The sequence below is a fragment of the Aptenodytes forsteri genome, unplaced genomic scaffold, assembly GCF_000699145.1.
Source record: "Aptenodytes forsteri isolate BGI_AS27 unplaced genomic scaffold, ASM69914v1 Scaffold323, whole genome shotgun sequence".
Classification (NCBI taxonomy): domain Eukaryota; kingdom Metazoa; phylum Chordata; class Aves; order Sphenisciformes; family Spheniscidae; genus Aptenodytes; species Aptenodytes forsteri.
The window spans coordinates 213,259-233,782 of NW_008795323.1; the positions used below are offsets into that span (position 1 = coordinate 213,259).

Here is a 20,524-nt window from a genome sequence, read left to right on the forward strand (position 1 = left end):
TCCCGGCCCTTTGTGCCACCCGCCGGGAAGTGGAGCCTGGCAAGCGGCGTGAGAGGCGTCCCCGCTCCTCTTTGCGGAAAGTTGCCGCAATTCGGTAAAAACGGCTTTTGCTAAAATGCGGCGGAGGTGATCTTTGCAATGTTAAAGACAAAAACCCAAAACAAAACAAAAATTAAGCGTTTTTTTAAACAAATGTGTATTTGCAGTGTATGGATCCCAAGTGTAGCAACAACAACAGAAGCCAGGAAAGCCCGAAGTCGCTCCCTTTGTTTCTTACTTGGAAGGGGAGAATCACACAAGCTCTGAGTCGCTCCCTTTGTTTTTTACTTGGAAGTTGAGAATCACACAAGCTCTGGGAAGAAGAGCTGACATTTGAAATTTTTACTTAAGTTTTAAACTACTAAGGTAAAAGGAGATAAGATTTTGAAGGCAGAAGGCTTTAAAGAGGCATTGTTGCCTTTTGAGGATGTGCTCACCTGATGTAGCCACAGATTTATAGCTGAGACACTTGTAACTGAAAAAATTCAAACCGGTTTGTAATATATTAAAGACTAATTCTTTTTTTCCTATCTAACTGATGTTGCTATGTTCCTCTGAAAGTGCTTGTAGTGACATACTTAATTCCTAGATGTTACGACACTTGTAACTCAGTCCACAGTTAGGTTGGCAACCCTGTACAGTGCCTGGTTTAAAAAAAAAACAAAACCAACCCCCCACCTGCCTGACACACCAATATAAAAGCTGTGCCAAGGCAATATCCTTGTCCTGTTTTTCAAAAGCATTACACTGTTCTGTTATGCTCTCTCAACTTGTGAACACCAGAGAGGAGAGGTGCTAAATATTTGTTACAAACTTTCTGTATAAATAAAAAGTAGAATTAAATTTTTTCTCTCCACCTTTTCTGTAGTCACAGTTTCACTGGCAGTCTAACCACAGAAGTAAACTCTTGACTGTAGTCTCTCTGCTGTTGACTTCCTCTGCCGCCTTGAGCAAGATTATGTGGATTCAGCAAAAGACTTGAGCATATTTCTGAATATAGGCATATTTGTAAGTGAATTTAAAATCACTCAATTTAAATATGTAATTGGTTTGGGATCATACAGTCATTTATTTATATGTCATAAGCATCTGCACTTTCTGTCAAAACGTGGGGCGTTCAATATTTCTGAAAGAGATAACCATTAATCTCTGTGCATATATTTTCTCCATATGCAAAGTAGACAAGGAATCCTTGTCTTGAAAGAGATTTGAGGTTTTATTAATGTTTATTTAGTGACTTAAAGAGAAAAATGCTTTATTGCTGTGCAGTTGTCAATTTGATTTAGCTGCAAGCGAGGAAAGAAGTGGTGCATGGGCAAGCAAAATATCATTGCTGAATGAATGAAATTCCTGTCAAAGCATTATTTTCTGTACATGCAGAACTAATCATGATGATGTATGAGTTAATTCAGCTTATAGTGCAAAACTCCCACTGCTTCCTGCTGTGGTTAATTCTGGACTTATTCTTCTATTAATGTGGTCTCCAATATTAAAGACTGTTTTTAGCCTGTCTTGCATGTGTCATCTTTTTGTTTGAGTTGATGGGAAGGTTTTATCACGTAGCAGTGAAGCTTTTCTAAAAAAGCAGCACAGGACACTCTCATATTTTTTGCCTTTACTAACATAATTTTTCAAGCAGTTAATATCACATAAATTATGGGTTTAGTTATGAGGAAAAATGACTTACAGATTATAAACGTATATTTTCCCCTTTAAACTTCTTATCAGTGGTAAAAAGACCAGAAATATTAATATCCTTCCTTCAGAATGAAGAAATACTAGTTAGTAAAAATTCAGTTTCTTTTGTTTGCATAAATCTAATAGATCTAAGTGCATATGCAGTAGCTGTAACTTGCTTTTGCGTTAGAGGTGGTCTGTAGAAGTTGGTCAACATACTCAGAAAAGACAGCTGTGTTACAAACACTGGTTCTGTTCTAGCAGGGATAGCAGTAATGAAAACATTTTTAATCAGAGGAATTTCCAGGCGCAGACAGTATTTTGAGCAGCGGGTTGACTAACCTCTATGGCCTGCTGCAGAGTCAATCTGACACAGATAACCTTCCATTTTTTTTCCTTTCCTGTTCTGTAAATATCCATAAGTGCTGTGGTTTCTAGACATGAGAGAGCACTCTGGTTTGTGCTATAGATAAAAGGTGTGGGAAAACTTCTATAATTTTTTTTTTTAAGTAACTGAAGATAAACTCATAAGCTATAATGATTCACGCTCATAAAATGTCAGAGTATTCAAGAAGCTTTTTTGGTTTTAGCTTTTGTCCTTAAAGGGATTCATGTTGTAATGTTGTTAATATAATGTATGTTCATTAAATATTATACAGTAACTGAATAACCTTATAGCTGTAATTACATTGCCAATACTTCCACTCCCCCCTCACTGCCAGGACTAGAGTCTTGAAAGCCATCCTGAAGTAGTGAATGTGCTTAACTTTGTATTTTATTCTCTGTCTCTAGTTAAAATTCACTTTAATGTTATTGTTCCTATGTGGTAGGGCAATTTATCTCTTGGCATGGGGTGGTGATGACATAGGACAGTTAATTGGTTATTGATTAAAGTATTCCCAGCCTGTCTTTTACTTCTGAATGCTTTCTTTATGAACAGAATAAATATTCTAATCCTGTTTGCTTTCCAGACCTGTTTGTGTTAGGCCCTTCCTCCTAATCCTGGAGAAAGACAGTGTGAATAGCTGTGAACATGGTAAGGGCTTATTAAGATGGTTTTTGAGATGTTTTAGTAGAAATAAAATTGAAAATTTTCTCTTTCCCCAGGACTAAGAATAAATTGGCATAATGAGAACATTGTTTTTGGAGCGATTGTAGTTATTGGTAAATTTAAGAATTTGAAAAAATTCACTGTAATGCACACATCTGTTCTAGAGAAGCTGTTGCTTGTAAGACACTTGAAATTTTGTTTTTGCAGCTGATTTCAGGGGGAAATTGTTTTGCTATTTTATTATTTGCAATTAGTGATGACTAAATTCATTACAGTTCTTGTAACTTTATGTAGAAATCTCTCAGCATTTTCCATTTACCAAGTAAAGTAAAAAAAAAAAAAGAGAAAAATCCAGTTTGCAAGGGAAACTGGGACACATGTAGATATAACAGTCATGTCTGTCACAATACAAGATGTAACTTGTCACGTCTCGACTGTCATTCTAGATTCGAATTGCAGCACTGAATGCGAGCTCCACAATTGAGGATGACTACGAAGGTACCTTCAAAAGTCACAAGACACAGACAAAGGAAGCTCAGGTAAGTAAACCCACAGTTTTCTTAATGAAGTTTTGTCTTGATGGGAGTTTTGTCCTCTCTTGTTGCAGGGATTGTTCAGCCATATTTTTTTTTAAGAAAGTTGTGTTACTATCTTATCTCTTGAACCCTCCTTTAGCAAGCTAAAACTTCACTCAAATGAATTTTATATTAGGTCAGTAAGGCTGATGTTCTGCTATACAATCTGGATGTGGACTGCTATATAGCAGAAAGTATTAAAAGTGTGAAACCACTGATACTCATAATAAATATAAGTATATAGTAATAAGTATATTTAATAAAGTTGCCCTACAAAATAGGTTCTAATTTTTTAAACCACAGGAAGCAGAAGCTTTTGCTTTGTACCACAAAGCTTTGGACCTTCAGAAACATGACCGATTTGAAGAGTCTGCTAAAGCTTATCATGAGCTGCTTGAGATTCGTCTTCTGCGAGAGGTCAGTGACCTTTAGAGAATGAAACTTTAGAAACTATTTTTATTATATTTTGTATTACTTCATTTCTTATTGGCTAATTAGAAATGTCAGTGTTATCAGTTGGCAAGTTGTTTGCTGTTCTTTTTACTTGTCTGATTCCTAATGCCCGCGTTGCATTTATTTTATCATTTCTAGGCAGTTCTTTCTGGTGATGAGAAAGAAGGGCTGAAACATCCAGGCTTGATGTTAAAATATTCCACCTATAAAAACCTAGCACAACTGGCAGCACAACGGGATGACTTAGAGACAGCCATGGAGTTTTATTTGGAGGTACAGTACAGCTGAAATAAAACACTGGAGCCTCAATGTTCGCAAAAACTTGCCAAAATATAGATGTACACCTTTCAGCGTACATCATTTGAATGTATGTCTGAATTCTGTGTACTTTCTGACATTATATGTGATATAACTGGTCCACCATTCAGTCCCCAAATCAGTAATGACCCTGCTGAAAACTAAAGCAGTGCCAATCACTGTAGACAAGTGGATATGCATGTCTGAAATGTGAATAATGTTGTTTGTTATGCTTTCTAGGCTGTAATGCTAGACTCTACTGATGTCAACCTATGGTATAAAATTGGTCGTGTGGCAATAAAACTAATCCGCCTACCTTTGGCTCGTCATGCTTTTGAAGAAGGTCTCAGGTGTAATCCTGATCACTGGCCTTGTTTAGATAACCTTATCACAATCTTGTACACACTCAGTGACTACACAAGTAAGTACAATACACCAAGAAAAATTCTCAAGATATGTGTAATTTTACATACCAATAAAAAACTGTAATGATGCAATCGTATAGGAGAAAGTATATCTTGTGTAAGCAGTACATTAGGGTATGATAGAGACTTCTACTTCACGATAGAGATTTTTTACTTCACGATAAAGTATGATGGTTTGTATCAATTCTGGTTACCTTAAAAGTAAATGCCTGTGGTCTCTTAGATCAAAGCCTCTGCAAGAAGTTTCCCTGTAGACTGTTCTCTTGCCTTTCGATGTATGTTGATTTTGTCTTGCTAGTCATTTCCAGCTACATAGTTCCAGGATTTGGGTGTAAAACTACAGTCTAGTTCAAAGCCTAGTATGATTAATTGTAGTTACAGCAGTTGATACAACTGACCCTAAGATTTTACATTCGAGTGATATCCAGTGGATGAACTGATTCAAAGGAAGTTTAGGACAGAAGTTGCAAGATGGCAGAAATGTTGAATCTGATCCCTTAGGTTTGTCCTACCGGAATGGTCCTAATTCTCTTCATGTAATTGCCCACGTGAGCAAAAACCTGGTGGGGTACGTTGCTTGTTACACTAATGGAATCTGCAGTTAAGACATTTGATAACACAAAAATGGTAAATGATTGTGGTTCTGCTTTATGATTCTAATTTCTTTTGTGCAGAAATGGAGTCTTGAAAGTAAATAAAAGATGTACTGCAAAAATTGTTTAAGCAAAATTAATGATATTCTTTTTCTGGATATAATACTTGGGAAGACATAATAGGTTATTTTAACTGTATGCATGTAATTATTTGACATGTTACAAAGCTATTGGTCTAATTTATGTAAATGTCATGTTTAGTTGGAATTCAGTGGTGTATATGAAGCCCAGAAATGGGAGCTTTTGAATGAACCAAAGCGGCGATTGACCATTCGATTTCTATTTCTCTGTCAGCATGTTTGTACTTTATCTGCAAAGCTCTGGAAAAAGACTGTCTATATAGCAAAGGATTGGTTCTGAAGGAGAAGATCTTTGAGGAGCAGCCTTGCCTCCGGAAAGATTCCTTAAGGATGTTCCTCAAATGGTGAATGTCATCTTACAGTATATACTGCATTTGGAGTGTAAATTTTGGGTTTGGGGTAGTTCAGAAAAGCTGGTGAGATATAATGCTTTAAGCTATAACAATATCTTGCTGACCTGCCTTCTAAATAATAAAACAATGTTAAGTGTTGGTGCTGCTGACAGAATGTTCTTCAGTAACTACTTTTGGAGGGAGGTAGAAAGAGGCAAAAAATCTATTTGCTGCTGCTCACTTATTTGCATACCTAGATCCCTTGTAATCGTCTTCCTTTGTTTTATTTTATTTATTTGCAGCTGATAACTGCAACATTCGTTTTAGTTCTTGTATTCAAGAATACAAATATATGTCAATACAAACCAAACAAACAACCCCCCCCAAAACCCACACACGTTACTGCTTTTCCAAGCAGTTACAAATTTGGGACCTGATAACAATTTTCTCATATCAATAGGTTTCAGGGAGTCTTACTGCTTTTTATTGACAAATGAGTACAGTCAGAAGACTTTGTATGTTTCATTTGTACTCGAGATGCAGAAATTCTTAGTTTATTAAGCTCTCAGACCACTGCAACTCTGAAAATATTTTGCAATATTATGTTTGAGATTTTAGTCCTTTATTATTACTCTTTTTATTGCAGTATGTAAAACTTTTAGTAAAAGTTTGGTGTCATGTAGCTCTGCAAAGTAGACTGTCTCTTTGTTTGTGGATTTTATAGTATGAGTGGGTAGGAGGAAAGCAGGAAAAGAAAATAGAGGCCCATAAAATTTACAGGATCTGAGTTAACTGACCATTCAGCATCAGAGCTGCTTCTGATACTGTAATATGTTGTTGTGATGGTCAGCAGAATTCAAGAAAGAAGTTACGTTTTTAGTTTAATTATGGTTCAGTCTCACTGAATATAGTAGTCGCTGCACGTGCAGATAACATCAGTACCTTATATAAGTTGTATGTGGTAAATGGAAGTGGAACTTAAGTTATGCAATAAATCAGTCAAAAACATGTTTAACATTTTAGACTATTGTACTCCTAACATCTAAAATGTGGAAGTACAGAGTATTTAGAAGATATAGGAGAGAAAGGATAACTTAAATTTTAAGGCTCTACGATTCTATGTATAGCAGTAGACCTTTAACAGAAAGTCTTGTTTAGTTATAGAGACCCTGATTTATTAAGCTGCCTTAGGTCTGGCTCTTAAAATGAGTTACATGTTGAATTAAGCCAGGGCTTTTAGCCGCTTGTTTTTTGTTTCTGGATTGTGGTATCTCTGAAAAAGTGGATTATTTTTCACTTTCAAAAATTCATTCCTAGACTCAAACTATACAAGACAACTTTCAACTCCAAATTGTATTTGTGATGACGTGAGTTCCTCAAAATAGCACTCTGAAATGAAAGGGATTTCTCAGCCATACAATTTTTTTCTGAACCAAAAAATTGTGTCCCAGAAAGAAAACAAAACCTCCTGCTTTTCTTTCATTTCTCAGAGTTTGGAAAACAGAATAGGACAATCTCCCTTTATCTTTTCATTTTTAAGGCAGAACAAAGATTTCGGATGGTGAACACTTCTATATGCATGCTATAAAGTTTGTAAAAATAATGTTATTTGAATGCTTGTTTTAACACTGTTTATTTTTGTTATATTATAGAAAGATATCACATGAATCTCCCCAGTCTTCTAAAAAAACCCAAACAACAAAAAAAACAACCAACAAACAAAAACCTTAATTTGTCTTCATTTCTTATTATTTCTTAGTGACATGTCTATCCATAATGTAAATGTGAGTGCAGCTGAAACAGGAAGAATCATAGATGAAGCACTGGAGCTGCGTAAGAAAAGACAAGCTTTGCTAGTGCGTGACAGAGAACCAGACCTCAGACTGGTCCAGCCAATTCCCTTTTTCACGTACGTCTTTATATTTTCTCTTTTTAAAATGTTTCTCTGAAACCACTTATGCTGACAACTGTGTTGCACTTCAGATTTCTTCTGAACACTTTTTTTTCTTGTAAAAACAAACAAAGCAACCCCCCAGTGTTTTCATATTTTAGGAGTTTATAGTTGGTTTGGTGTGCTTATGATTTTAGCATAAACCCCATATCTGTCAGTTTTCAACCTTGGAATTAAAACCAGTGATGTAAAACCAACCAACCAAACAAACAAAAAAAAAACCCAAATCCCCTCCTAACTAAGAATGATTTGGCAGCCATTCCAATTGTGTTACTGGATTCTTCGTATGTGACTAGTTTGTATATGAACTTCAAAGTAAGTTTAGCTTTTTAAAAAATGTTTTTACTATTGGGATAATGGAAACTCAGAAACAAATTACACTTCCTTATTTGCAGCAAGATATAAGGATACTAGTAAGATGTTATATATGTCTTTATTAAGGCATAAGGGATTGGGTTTTGGTTTGGGTTTTTTATTGCACTTATTTTTCTGGAATATTAATGGACTCTGCACGTAGGTCCTATTGCAGAGAAGTTGCTTCTACTTGTGGATAAGGATGAGATTTTTTTTATTGTTGATTGAATGCAGAACCTGAAAATGGTTCCTTTGATACTACTTTTCTAGGGTTCAGTATAGAATAATTTCCTCAGCAACTACTGCATAGACCTTTTTTTGTTAGAGACGTTTTTTTGAGATTAGGCACATTATTGACTCCCGTTTCCTTCCTACTGCAACCAACTCACCGATTTCCTCTGAAAACTTTTGCCTGCTGCCACATTTTGTTCTTGTTTCTCTAAGTGGTGTATTCTAGAAGGAAAGCTCCTACGGACCTCTGTTCCAGGCCTGAAATTGTCAATGGTCCATATGACAGGAAATACAGAAAGATACTCTCCAGCTTTTCTAGTTGTGGGACAGGTTTTGACACTCAAATGTGTATCCCTTTCCCACTGAAAAGCTGCTCTTGCTACCTCTAAGCTATTGGAGAAAAACAGTGTTGAATGCTGTTAGGTTTGTAAATACAATTTAGAAAATAATGTGACAAGAATTAATGAAGTGGTGATGCCATTGTGTTTCCACATGCAGGTGGAAGTGTTTAGGAGAAGCTTTACTTGCCATGTATCACCACCTCACAACATGTGATCCTCCTCGACCCAGTCTGGGAAAGAGAATTGATCTCTCAGAATACCGAGACCCAGTTCAACATTTGATTCTTTCTCCTACCTCTACTCCTGTCAGTGTTATTCAGCCGACTCCTGTCAGCACTAATCCAGTGGTGACAATGCCAGATCCTGTATTACCTTATACTCCAACGACACCCAACTTTCCAAGTCACAGTCAGAATTCATTGGAACCAGGAGCTACTGTAGGTGAGCAAGGTACTTCAGTCTAAGATTCAAAATATCTTTCCTACTTATCTGGGTATTAAAAGCACTACAGAATTCATTGGGAAATGCTGTCTTTAAACTGCATGTTGGTGGATTCAGAACCTTTTCAGTTTATGTATAATGTCTGGTAGAAAAAGTGAAGTTGAGCTCTATAAAATTAAGTTCTGTTAACCCTTTACATTAGAAAAGGAAGGCCACCTACACTGCCTGAAAATCTTTGATTCCTGACTAAGACATAGGACCAGTGTTCAGGACAGTGGACTTACTTTCCTATCTAATGGAATTGAGAGTCAGGTTGATTTGTTGTTCTTAATTGTTACGCCAGTGCAGGAGTGTCTAAACTCTTCTGGTTTTGTGCTATTAGCTCACACGTCAGTTTTTCAGTCTTTAAGATTAGAAGAATCATGACTCCGTTCCAGCAGTGATGCATATCAAGCTTGTGAAGAGTCTTGAGCTCCTTAGAATGAATGAGCTGTTATAGAAGATGACTGGATTATTCTTCTGCTCATGTGTAACTTTAAGAACCTGAGAGAACCAAGCTGTCAGCTATATTTATTTGAAATCTGTAGCAAGAGGTTTGAATATTTTATACTGTAGCTGTATATGTATTTACATATCTAAAACTATCAAGGAGTTACCAGTGTTTTGTTGATACTCATGGGAATTTACAGGTGCTTCTGGAGTTAAAGGCAGACTCCTCTGATTCCCATTTCAGAAACTTCTTGAAGACTAAAATAATAAATTCTAGAGAATGATGAAATGCAGAATTTTCATTAAGTCTGCTTCTTGCCTCAGACCAGCATTTTTATGCAAAATGCCAAAGCCAGTTTATATTAAAGTGATTTTTTTATTATTATTATTTTAAAATTTTTGGCAATGTCTTCAGAAGTCTTCAGAAGGAAACCAATGAATCTGAAGTGTTGCTGTAGAATAAAATAAAGTGTCAGCCACAAATAACTATTTTTTTTTTTAAATAAAAAAGATTATCCACTTTTTGTTTGGCAATTTAACCTGTCAGTATCTTTTTTTTTTTTCTCCTTTTTTTTTTTTAAATTCTCTTTCTAGGTGACATATCTGCAGGTGATAAATCTAAGAAAGGTGTGAAGCGAAGGAGAATTACAGAAGATAGTGGTGAAACAGCAAAAAGGAGATCTGCTAGAGTCCGGAACACCAAGTGTAAAAAAGAGGAGAAGGTTGACTTTCAAGAGCTGTTGGTGAAATTCCTTCCTTCCAGGTACTGTACAGGAATAACTTCCATTATGAGAGTATCAAGAGCTAAGTAGAGGGAGCTGTCTGGGATTTTGTTTGATTGATATACCCCAACCTTAAAACCACTAGACCCATGTTAGTTTTTGAAGCAGATGTGCTGCATTGTCTTCTCACAAATTTAATAAAACTGGTTTTAGTGAAAATTACTAAAAACTAATTGAAAAATAAGAAAGCTTTTATTAATGTGAAACTGAATTAGAGGACAATGCAGATGTCAGAATGGATAAGATAAATAAACAAGGTAATCTTGGTTTGGACAAAATTTGGGAACTGGATATAAATCTCTGAATTTGCTTCAGTTAATGTACTTTCACTGTTAAAATATGCACAACGTGCCATGTTTAGGTTTCACTTACTAGTGAAAGAAAGAATGAGGGTTTTGTTGATATTGTGGTTTTTGCCCACCTTTCACACAGATTAAGGAAATTAGATCCAGAGGAGGAGGAGGACCCTTTCAATAACTATGAGGTGCAGTCAGAGATCAAAGAGGAGAATTTCCAGCATGTTGGACCACATAGACTGTCATTTGATTCTACAACATTTATGGAATCTGGTAAGGATTTCATTATAACCCCCCCTCTTTCTCTGTTGTTTATTCCATATTGTATGCTTTATTTTCCATATTTTCCTATCATATCTAGAAGATACAGAAGTATATGTTACTTTAAAAAGTATAATTTTTTGGCATAAAAATATCTCGGCTGGTAACGGGTGTGATTTTTTTTTTTTAAAGTCTTGGGGACTGCTTAATTACTGTGTGCGAGAGCTCTATTGTGTGGAGTTTCCCGTTTAAACAGATTGGAATACAATAACTTAATTCTGCATGTATGCAGCACAGGAGAACTGCTGCAAGATCAGTGCATAAAACACTGTTGAAACTTACTGGTTTCAAGTTATGGTCTGCCTTGACCTTAAACATGTATGGCTTTGTGTTTATCTGCTTTCTAGAAAAACAGGATGTTCATGAATTCCTGCTGGATAACCTGAACAATGGTGGGATCTTGGAGCTGATGATGAGATATCTGAAAGTCATCAGTCAAAAGTTCCTAGTGAAGTGGCCTCCTGGCTTGTGTGAGGTGGTCCTTAGTATCTATAATAGCTGGAGAAAGCATAGTAGTAGTCTTCCCAATCCATTACTGAGGGACTCAAGTAATCAGCATATCAAGGTAATGAAACACTTTTCCTTATACTTCTATTTGCTGCTGTGCTGCTCACTGTGTACCAAAAGTACCTAACTGAAATCCAGCAATTAGACACAGGTTTTGCTTAGCTCTGTCTGGGGAGCTGCTTGTCCTAGCTGTTGCATCTTTCATAAACTGTGGTATACTGCAGCTCGCATAACTGTTTGTTCCTGAGCTCCTGAACCTATCTGGGTGGTGCTATATGCAAGTATACTCTATACCTAATATGCATAGAGTTGTAATATAAATACTATAGACATAAATATGTTTTACTCCTTTACTCTGTTGTTGCGCTTTCTTTTTCTTCCCTCCCTTTGCTTCTGATACGACACAAATTTTTGTTTTGTCATCAGGAGAGTAGAGAGGCTGCTCTGTTCACACTGGCTGATTGAGGGTCAGCATTTCTGCTCTAAATAGAGTAAATACAGTTTAGTTTCAAAATAACCTGCAATTTACAGTAAAAACAAAACAAAAACAACCCCACCCCCCCAGCATCACCATTTTATTACCTTTATAAATCTGTAGATTTCACAAATGCAGATAGAAGAAATGGTAGGTTCATTAAATTAATGTTAAACCAGCTTAGTGACACAAGGTGATACTTCTTAAATTATAAAACCAGTACTGATACTTCTTGTCCACTGAGCCTGCCTATGTTATCTTTTCAATGTTAGCAGTGTGTATTCATTTGGAAAGTTATTTGCCTTTGGTATGACTGCAGTTTGAAATACTGCTTTTTCAGATCAACAGCGTTTCTACTTTTTTGCAAATGAAAAATGAATTCTGAAAACTGTTCCATTTACTTAGTTTACAAAACAAACAAACAAAAATATTGCTATGTAGCAGATGTTAAATTTTTTATACATCCTGTGACTTTTCTATTTCTGTATATTTTTCATCTATACATACCCTTTTTTAAACAAATGTAAATATATTTACGAATGTTTTCCCTTGGTTCTCATTATTACTGCATAACTGTAGCTTGTCCTTATCTGTACTATTAAACATCACTGTCCTCATGCTTGTCTATTCTTTTTCATCCTTGAATTTATTTTAAACTTGATCTGCAAGCTATCCTGAGTGTAATAAATCCGGGTTTTTAAGATTGTAAAGGGCTATTCTGGTAACGTGTATGGACTTTTGAACCTTTTCACAAGCACCCAGTTTTTACAGCTGTAAAGGACCTGTAGCCCTTATTCCTATGAATTTAATCAGAAAATAGTATATTCTTCACTGCACAAAAATACCTGGCAGAGATCCATGGTGATGCGATTTTTTTAATATACTCCTGAACTTTATCCAGCAAGCATTAATAAGCTGATAATGCTAGAGTACATAGTCTCATGGAGATAAATACTGAAAAAATTATAGGATATAGACTTATTTCTCAAATATCAGTACTTCTACTGTATTCTGGAAACATGCTTTTAGCATGATTTAGCAGTTTAATATACTTTTATTTCAGCCAGATACAAAAATAGGGATATCACTTTTTTCTAACATCAGGCAGTGCTGTTCTGCCTACCTTCTTTTATGAGCTGAGATTTATTTATTTATTTTTTAATGCTCTTTCTAAGTATTGTTTTGTTTTGTACCTGTTGATTTGTAAATGCTGTTACACACCTTAGACGGAGGATGAAGTAGTTATAGCTTGGGAATAGAAATCCCAAGAAGACAAGTTGAAGGTTTTCTTTGAAGTAAATTGGAAATTTAGTGGTGTTTTTTTTTAATTCTTCTTTTAATGTATTTCTTCCTGTATACTCTTTTTTGATATCTCCATACTTTTTCTGAAGGATATGATGTTGATGAGCCTTTCTTGCATGGAACTGCAATTAGATCAGTGGCTACTGACGAAAGGGAAGAGCTCTACAGGTGAGAACTGGATGTTACTTTCTTCAGACTCTAAAAACACTCAAGGTATATGAAGAAATGTTTCCAGGAATTCATTGGGTTTTGGAGCTATTTTTTCTTAATGAATATCTTTCAGATCTGGATTTTATTGGTCTATCAATTGTTTGCCTTAAAGTAGATCAGTACTTTTGAAATACTACTATGTGGGACTCTTTTCATGGGATGCTGGTAACTTTATAATAAAATGCAATTAATTGACTTGCAGTTTCTCCACGAAATTGCCCTGCTGCCTCTGTGAATGGAAAGTTTGGTCCTGACTTTCCCGGAACTCACTTCTTGGGAGACCTGTTGCAGCTGTCATTTGCATCCTCACAGCGAGATTTATTTGAGGAAGGCTGGATGGAGTTTGTCACTCGGGTGTATTGGCTGAAAGCTCGCTTTCTGGCACTGCAGGTTTGTTTTACTTTTGATTTAACAAATAAAACTTTTCCCAAATTAAAATCAATGTTGTTCAGAGATGCTACAGCTGATTCAGGAATCTCAGCTCATTTAAGCATGTGGATAAAATCAGCTGAAAACAGTGATTTCATTTTACTTTATAATATAATTAACTATCCCTAAGGGTAGAGGTGGAAATTAAGTAGGAGGTCTCACATGCTAAGCTAATATTCAGATATGTTTAATATGTAAGTCTTTGTTTAAATTAGCTGGTGTTCAGCTTAAAAAAGTATTTGGACCAAAGTTATTTGGAGTAGTATTGTGTAGCTGCAGAACATGGATTTTTTTGGGACCTGGACTAGTGGATACTATCAAAGTCCCAGACAGTTCAAAATGCAGCTTTCAACTGAAGCAGACTGTATGTTTAATTACTCTCCCCTCTGCTTTTTCAAGGTAGCATGATTCTTCTTTCAGAGACGTTTAATTTAATATGCAGATTTTGAAGCAGAGGGTTTTAAACCTATCACTGAGGGAATAATTTGAAAGAAATGTTGTTTGATCCCAGACTTTTTTCTCCCCTCCAAGCGTTGCTTCCTCAGGACATCAAAGAGTTTGTTTATGCATCAATTATGTTTAAGTCAATTGTCAACTAATAACGTGAGTCAGTTTCATGAGTGTGAACCTACCAGTTCATTCCATTTTTATTTTTTGCATCTAAGGATTCCTTTCTAATAAACTTACTTGAGGAGAAATAAGAGTTCCTATACGGCTACTGCCATTTTTTCTTCAGCTATAGAGAGTTATATTTTGCCTGTGCAGCTTGCGTTCCTCTCCTGACCACTCAACTTCAGTATCTACTTCTGTTGGACAGAGCGAGTAGAATGCATTCACTTTGCAGAATGTAAGAATGTTTCTTGACGCAGTGTTTTTATTTGCACAAATGGAAGAGTTATTTCTGCTGTTTTACTCTTCCATGTCTTTAAAGGAAAGGGATTTTAGCAATCCAAATTAATCTTTCAAATTTATGCAAGCTGAATTCTATTTCTCTGATTTGTTTTACCTGTTATTAAAGTCACTGGTAAGATATACTGCTTTTTTTTTTTTTTTTAAATTTGAGATTGTCAATTGTATTTGTTTTTTATTTAGGAGGATGTGCAGTAATCACACTGGCAGTGCCTGCATTGAATTTAAACATTTTCTACATGCTTTAGAAACCCTTGCTGCAGACAGAATTCTAGGTTTTTTTGTTTGTTTTCCTCTGTACTGTTTCTGTAGGGAGACATGGAACAGGCACTTGAAAACTATGATATCTGCACTGAAATGCTACAGAGCTCCACTACAATGCAAGCTAAAGCTGGCAATGAATGCAGCGTCGTAATACGGTTACCTAATCTACATGTTGATTCTGTTGTTTCTTTAGAAGAGGTAAGAATTAATTTGCAGGTGTATTCTCCCCACTCCGTCCCTCCCAGTTTCAAAGGTCATCTATGAATTAGCTCTTTTGTGATGGAAGTTTACCATATCTGTGCTATAATTTTTTTAAGAGTGAAAGGACAGGTTAATAGTTTAATGATGATGTCAAGGCCATCATCTTCTTTTCAAAAAGACACCTTTTGGATCTGTTGGTCCTGTACAACTTCAGATTGCTTTTAAGCAAAATAAAAATATTAGAGCAGCTGCATGTAGAACAGTAGATTATTAGATTAGTATTTTATTTTCTGTTCGCCTTTGCTTAAATGAGCTCTTTACTTCAGCAGTCTGTTTTCCACATAACAATTTGCATACACTTTTAAACAAAGGGATGTCCAACTTCTATACTTTCTATTGCTGTTTTGGGGGATGAACTCCAACACAGGAGATGCCGTCTTCATTTTGAAGTCCATCTGATGGATGTGTTCTTGCAGTGTAGAAATGTGTGATTTTGGGACTTGAGGCAAAAAAGTTTAACATCATTATAGCACTGAAGTCATATATTATATAATAATTAAAAATCTGTGGAACGGGTGAAGTGTTTCACAGTAGGTGTTTTCTTCCTGGTTTATATTCCTGGATGTAGCTGTAGAGTTCACATAGCTTTACAGCTAAACTGCTAGGAGAAATGTCAGTAGTCAAATGTATGTGAAGACAAAATGAAAGTTGGATTGTGCCATCTGTGGTGTTTGCAGATTGAAAAGAACCTAAAATCTCTGGAGAGATGCCAGTCTTTGGAAGAGATCCAGCGACTGTATGAGGCAGGGGATTATAATGCAGTGGTGCATCTGCTTCGTCCAACATTATGCTTTAATGGTTATGGCAGAGCAAAACATCTGGAATTTGTAACATCCATACCAGAGAGACCAGCACAGCTGCTTCTCCTACAGGTTTGTTTTGTTTCTTAAAAAATCTTTTTTAGTAAGGGATTAAGACTTATTCCTGAAAAAAGGATGAAGGGATTTCTAGAGTGGGTGTTAATGGTTAACGAGTCTTATTTACAAAGCAAAACGTGGAACCAAATCTGTAAATGGTCTGAACAGTATAGCTTTATCGACATCATTAGCAATATGCCAGCTTTTGCTAACTGAGAATGTGGCTAAAGATATAAGATGTCCGAGGCCTACATGAAATGGCCAGAAAAATCGTAAATTCAAATAAACTTGAATCATCTGCAGAGACATCTTATGGATGGATTCATGCTATCTGCATCTGCTGTGGATACTTCCTGCTTTTGCTGATGTTGACTATATGGTGATTTACAACCATTCTGAAACTTAACTTAAAAGTTATCTAGCATATAAATGATTTTTATGATGTAGTGTATCTGTCCTGCATGAATTTTGATAGATACATCCAGTATAATTGCTATAGATTTAGTCCATTTGACACTATGAAAATAAGTGTACAAATGAGATCAGCTGTAGGAACAATTTGAGCCTATCGGGTTCTCTGAGGTAAAAAAAAGGTTGCACAAAAAAAGTCTTACGCTCTTTTAATTGGACTGAACCAAGTCCTACAGCCTCCGTGCCATCTCATGACCCAACCTTGGCAGAGTAGAAAGAAGCAGGAGGATGTTGCTATAATGCTAGCCTTATAGTTGCTATTTTGTTATTTATGAAGTAATAAAATGGTAGCACAAGACCATAAAGATCCAAACCCTGTTTCTGTAGGGCCTCTATTCAACTGCATATCATTAGAATTTTAGACCTACAGCCATCCCTTTCCTGAATATTTTTTTCTTGCATCTCTTATTAAAGCAGAAAGATTCAGTGATGATTTTTTTGACATTTAGATCCTACTTGTATATTTGTCATCCAGGGTCCAGGCACCTCCTGTTGTCCTTTTTTTAACGTCATATTTAAAGGTGTTCTGTTATTGTTTCATTAAAGTAACCTCATTAACTGTATATAGTGTATTGCTTTGCCCTGCTGTGCATTCATAGTTTAAAATAAACCCTTCATCCTTGTAACAGATTTTTTTCACATTTACATTCCCTAGGACTCCCTGCTCAAACTGAAAGATTACAAGCAATGCTTTGAACGCTCAGAAGTTGCCTTGAATGAAGCAATTCAGCAGATGATTAATGTGACAGCAGCCTCTGCTAAAGAAGAGTGGGTTGCTACGGTAACACAACTGCTCATAGGAATAGATACTTCATTATCATCAGCCAGCAGCATCCTGAAAGACTCTTCTATAACACCAAGCCTTGTTCGATTAACAAACAACCTGATTCAGGTAACCTGTTCACTTGCACTAGGAAAGAGATATTGTGTGCTACGGACCTTCAGACATGATACAGCTGCTGTCTGAATTGCCACCCACTCGCAGTGACGTTTTGGGTTACATTTTTGTTGGGGGAATGTTGGGGGAAGATGAGCATTACCTTCATAGTCTTCATTTTCATTTCAGTATGTTAGAGATGCACTGAGCACGCCTGTGCTAGAATCAGTAACAGCAGGTACCTTCAAACACCAAGCTGCCTAAAATAATCAAAGAATTATTGAGATAATAATTACTTCCTTGGGGTAAGATAACCCAAGGAACCACACTATTTTCTTACTCTGTTTGAAATGGTGATAATGCAAAGACTGACTGAGCTGGCTGGGCAGTTTGTAAGTTATGGCACTGATCTTGGCTGTAATGTGCTTTGGGCTAGAAGACAAGATCCTGTAAGCCTTACAAACATGGTAGAGTTGCTTGCAAGTGATGGCTCAGCTAAGGGTTTTTCCAGTAAAAACAGAGAGGGTGATGAGAAGAGGGCAGGAAAAAAATGATGTGCGGACTGTTTCTAGCATTACAAATACAGCTAATTTTAGCCTTTTAAAGAAGGTACTTTCAAGCCTTAAAACTACTGAATGAATTGTCCCTTCCAACCCAAACTATTCTATGATTCTATTCTATGATTCTGTGAATATTTTTCAGTCCAGGTAACAAATGGCAGACTCTCAGTTCTGTTAAGCTAGTCTAGTTAATGTCAAAATTCAATGTGCTTGCAACTCTCAAATCTCCATTTACTTCAGTAAAAGCCAAGGACCTTCACTACTCACAAAATCATACTCTCATTGTGTAAAGTTGTATGTGTGTCACTATGTTAGGGAATTCTGGAGAACAGAGTATTCATTGTAATATCCTAAATGGTTTCTGTAGTAATAATAAATATGATTCTTTATCTACATAAATACCAATAGAAAAGCTGTTTTATGTGTGAAAGAATATGAGAAAAATGTACGACTTCGGAAATTTCTGGCACCGTGGCAATAAAATGCGCAGTTGTCTATGAGAAATGCTAGGACAATGGTTCCATGATACAGCATTGTGTTGCTCAGAATTTATTCAGTTAGATCATTTATATAGCATCTGTTAATGATTCTAGTTGGTCTTTAACAGTTGTTGTGAGACCTGGTAAAGAATTCAGGAATTCTTTTAACCAAGTTCCTCTTCCTTGCTGGATTGTAGATAAATTTTCTTGTACAGTAATGAGGCCTACTAACACTAAGAATTTATGCTGCGCATTTGCTTACTTTGAATTGTTTGTATATGGTATTAACAGAGAAATAGCTAGTTGGAAAATGATGATGCAAGAGGAATGTCAGGGTAGGGGAAATGATCTTCTACCCTTCCCCATACCAGTTGATCTTATTTGTAGGACTTCTACCGCCACTCATTGTGAGAAGCTGAGACTCAACTTTCGATTATTTCTTTAGAATAAAATGCATTACCAACTCTGGGTTGTTTGGAAAGGATTCACACCTGCTGTTTATTTCGTATCACTTTGTCTGTATAATGTCTGTTTCTTTATTAGATCATAGACTGCAGCATGGCAGTCCAGGAAGAACCAAAAGAACCATACGTCTCCTCAGTGCTTCCATGGATTATCCTGCACAGGATCATCCAGCATGAGGAAGATGCTTTTCGATCCCTTTGCAGCCAGCAGCAGCAGCAGAACCAGGGAGAAGAAGGTGGGTTAATTATTCACTTTTACATATTGGAGCTGAGCTCCTTACCATCTAGCTCTGGAATATAAATAAGAACATACTTGTTTGTTTGTCATCTTATCTTGCTGGCTGAAAGGGAGTAGAAGGGTATGCAAACATCACTTTCTTATCACAGAGGAAACTTCTTTTTGCCAGATGAAGTATTGACTAGTTGGATTTAACTCAGTTCTGTGCTTCTTAAATATTTACCAACTTCTTTCTTCCAGTGAGTCCTGATACCCCTATGTTGCCTTCTTCACTCATGCTGCTGAACACTGCTCATGAGTATTTGGGAAGAAGATCCTGGTGTTGCAATTCAGATGGCGCTCTTCTCAAGTTCTATGTAAGTGTTAGCATCATAGAATAATTTAGGTTGGAAGGAACCTCTGAAAGTCATTTGGCTAGCTCCCATCTCAAAGCAGGGAACAACTTCAAAGTTATATTAGATTGTTTATTGCCTTGTCTTCATGTTAATACACTTCTAAATCCATTTTCCTTCTTCTCCCGGACAAATGCTTGAACATTTCAGTCGGTTTAATCTGAATAGCAAAGGTTTGTTATTGCAGACCCCTGTCCGTCGGTATGTTTTGGGGACTTTTGTCAGACAAAAGATGCCTTTTGATAACCAACTCTGTACTATGAAAACATCTTAAATGGGAATTAGTAAATGATCTACCTTGCCCTGAAAGAGGAAGTGGGGAAGTGTTAAGTGATTATTCTGAGTACTTAGGAGAAATTTGGGCCTGTATCAGCCACTGATCATGATAAAACTTCAGTTGAATAACTTGAATTTTGTGGTGCTTAGCTTCAGAAGATGCATCTTCTACTCTTTAAAAATAAACAGAGGTGATGTTTGAAGCTAATAAAAATTTCTGGCGCTTACCAGCATTCATCCGGATGACTGGTAATATGGTAATTTGTCATTGTTGTATATTCTTTCCTGTGGTAAAATCAGAGGTTGTTTGGGTTTTATTTTTGGTAATGAACGTATAAAACTGCTTGCAGCTTGTGACCTGTGGAAAGGGAATACCTGAATACTGCATCTATATCCAGTTTTGTCTTCTCCTTCTGTGTCTGGTAGCTCAGCCACACCCCTGCCCTGCTTGCAGCAAAGGTTTACTCTGATTTAAACTCAAAATTTTATTTTAGATATTCAAATAACATTTTACTCGGTAATAACTCTTCAGCTGTCCTCTGAGAATTAAGAGTAACAATTCTAAATTCACAACTCTTGAAGGTGAACAATCACCCCAAGTCTACTAGCTAGAGAGGGAGGGAGGGAGGGAGCATGAGGAATGTCAGGAAAAATAACAGACAAAACAGAAAATCCTATCTTTCCTGCTATCTCTCAAATGTCTTGCTGGAAGGTGAGCTGTCTGTGTGGATGGAGCATGCTTTCCTGCTCCAGTATTCCATCAGT

General features: G+C 36.3%; 1 protein-coding gene across 1 annotated transcript in view; it reads left to right on the plus strand.

Moving 5' to 3' along the window:
- Positions 1 to 962: 962 nt before the first annotated feature.
- CABIN1 (calcineurin binding protein 1) overlaps positions 963 to 20,524 on the plus strand; it is a 118,164-nt gene continuing 98,602 nt past the window's right edge. The window contains exons 1-19 of the mRNA XM_009279975.2: positions 963 to 1,047; positions 2,688 to 2,752; positions 3,214 to 3,306; positions 3,646 to 3,759; positions 3,934 to 4,068; positions 4,333 to 4,513; positions 5,465 to 5,594; positions 7,342 to 7,491; positions 8,617 to 8,900; positions 9,984 to 10,152; positions 10,604 to 10,740; positions 11,136 to 11,353; positions 13,162 to 13,240; positions 13,485 to 13,672; positions 14,933 to 15,082; positions 15,823 to 16,017; positions 17,129 to 17,365; positions 18,933 to 19,093; positions 19,336 to 19,447. Coding sequence (XP_009278250.1) covers positions 2,750 to 2,752; positions 3,214 to 3,306; positions 3,646 to 3,759; positions 3,934 to 4,068; positions 4,333 to 4,513; positions 5,465 to 5,594; positions 7,342 to 7,491; positions 8,617 to 8,900; positions 9,984 to 10,152; positions 10,604 to 10,740; positions 11,136 to 11,353; positions 13,162 to 13,240; positions 13,485 to 13,672; positions 14,933 to 15,082; positions 15,823 to 16,017; positions 17,129 to 17,365; positions 18,933 to 19,093; positions 19,336 to 19,447 — 2,736 coding nt within the window. The 5' untranslated portion in view covers positions 963 to 1,047; positions 2,688 to 2,749. The remainder of the gene's footprint in view (positions 1,048 to 2,687; positions 2,753 to 3,213; positions 3,307 to 3,645; positions 3,760 to 3,933; positions 4,069 to 4,332; positions 4,514 to 5,464; positions 5,595 to 7,341; positions 7,492 to 8,616; positions 8,901 to 9,983; positions 10,153 to 10,603; positions 10,741 to 11,135; positions 11,354 to 13,161; positions 13,241 to 13,484; positions 13,673 to 14,932; positions 15,083 to 15,822; positions 16,018 to 17,128; positions 17,366 to 18,932; positions 19,094 to 19,335; positions 19,448 to 20,524) is intronic.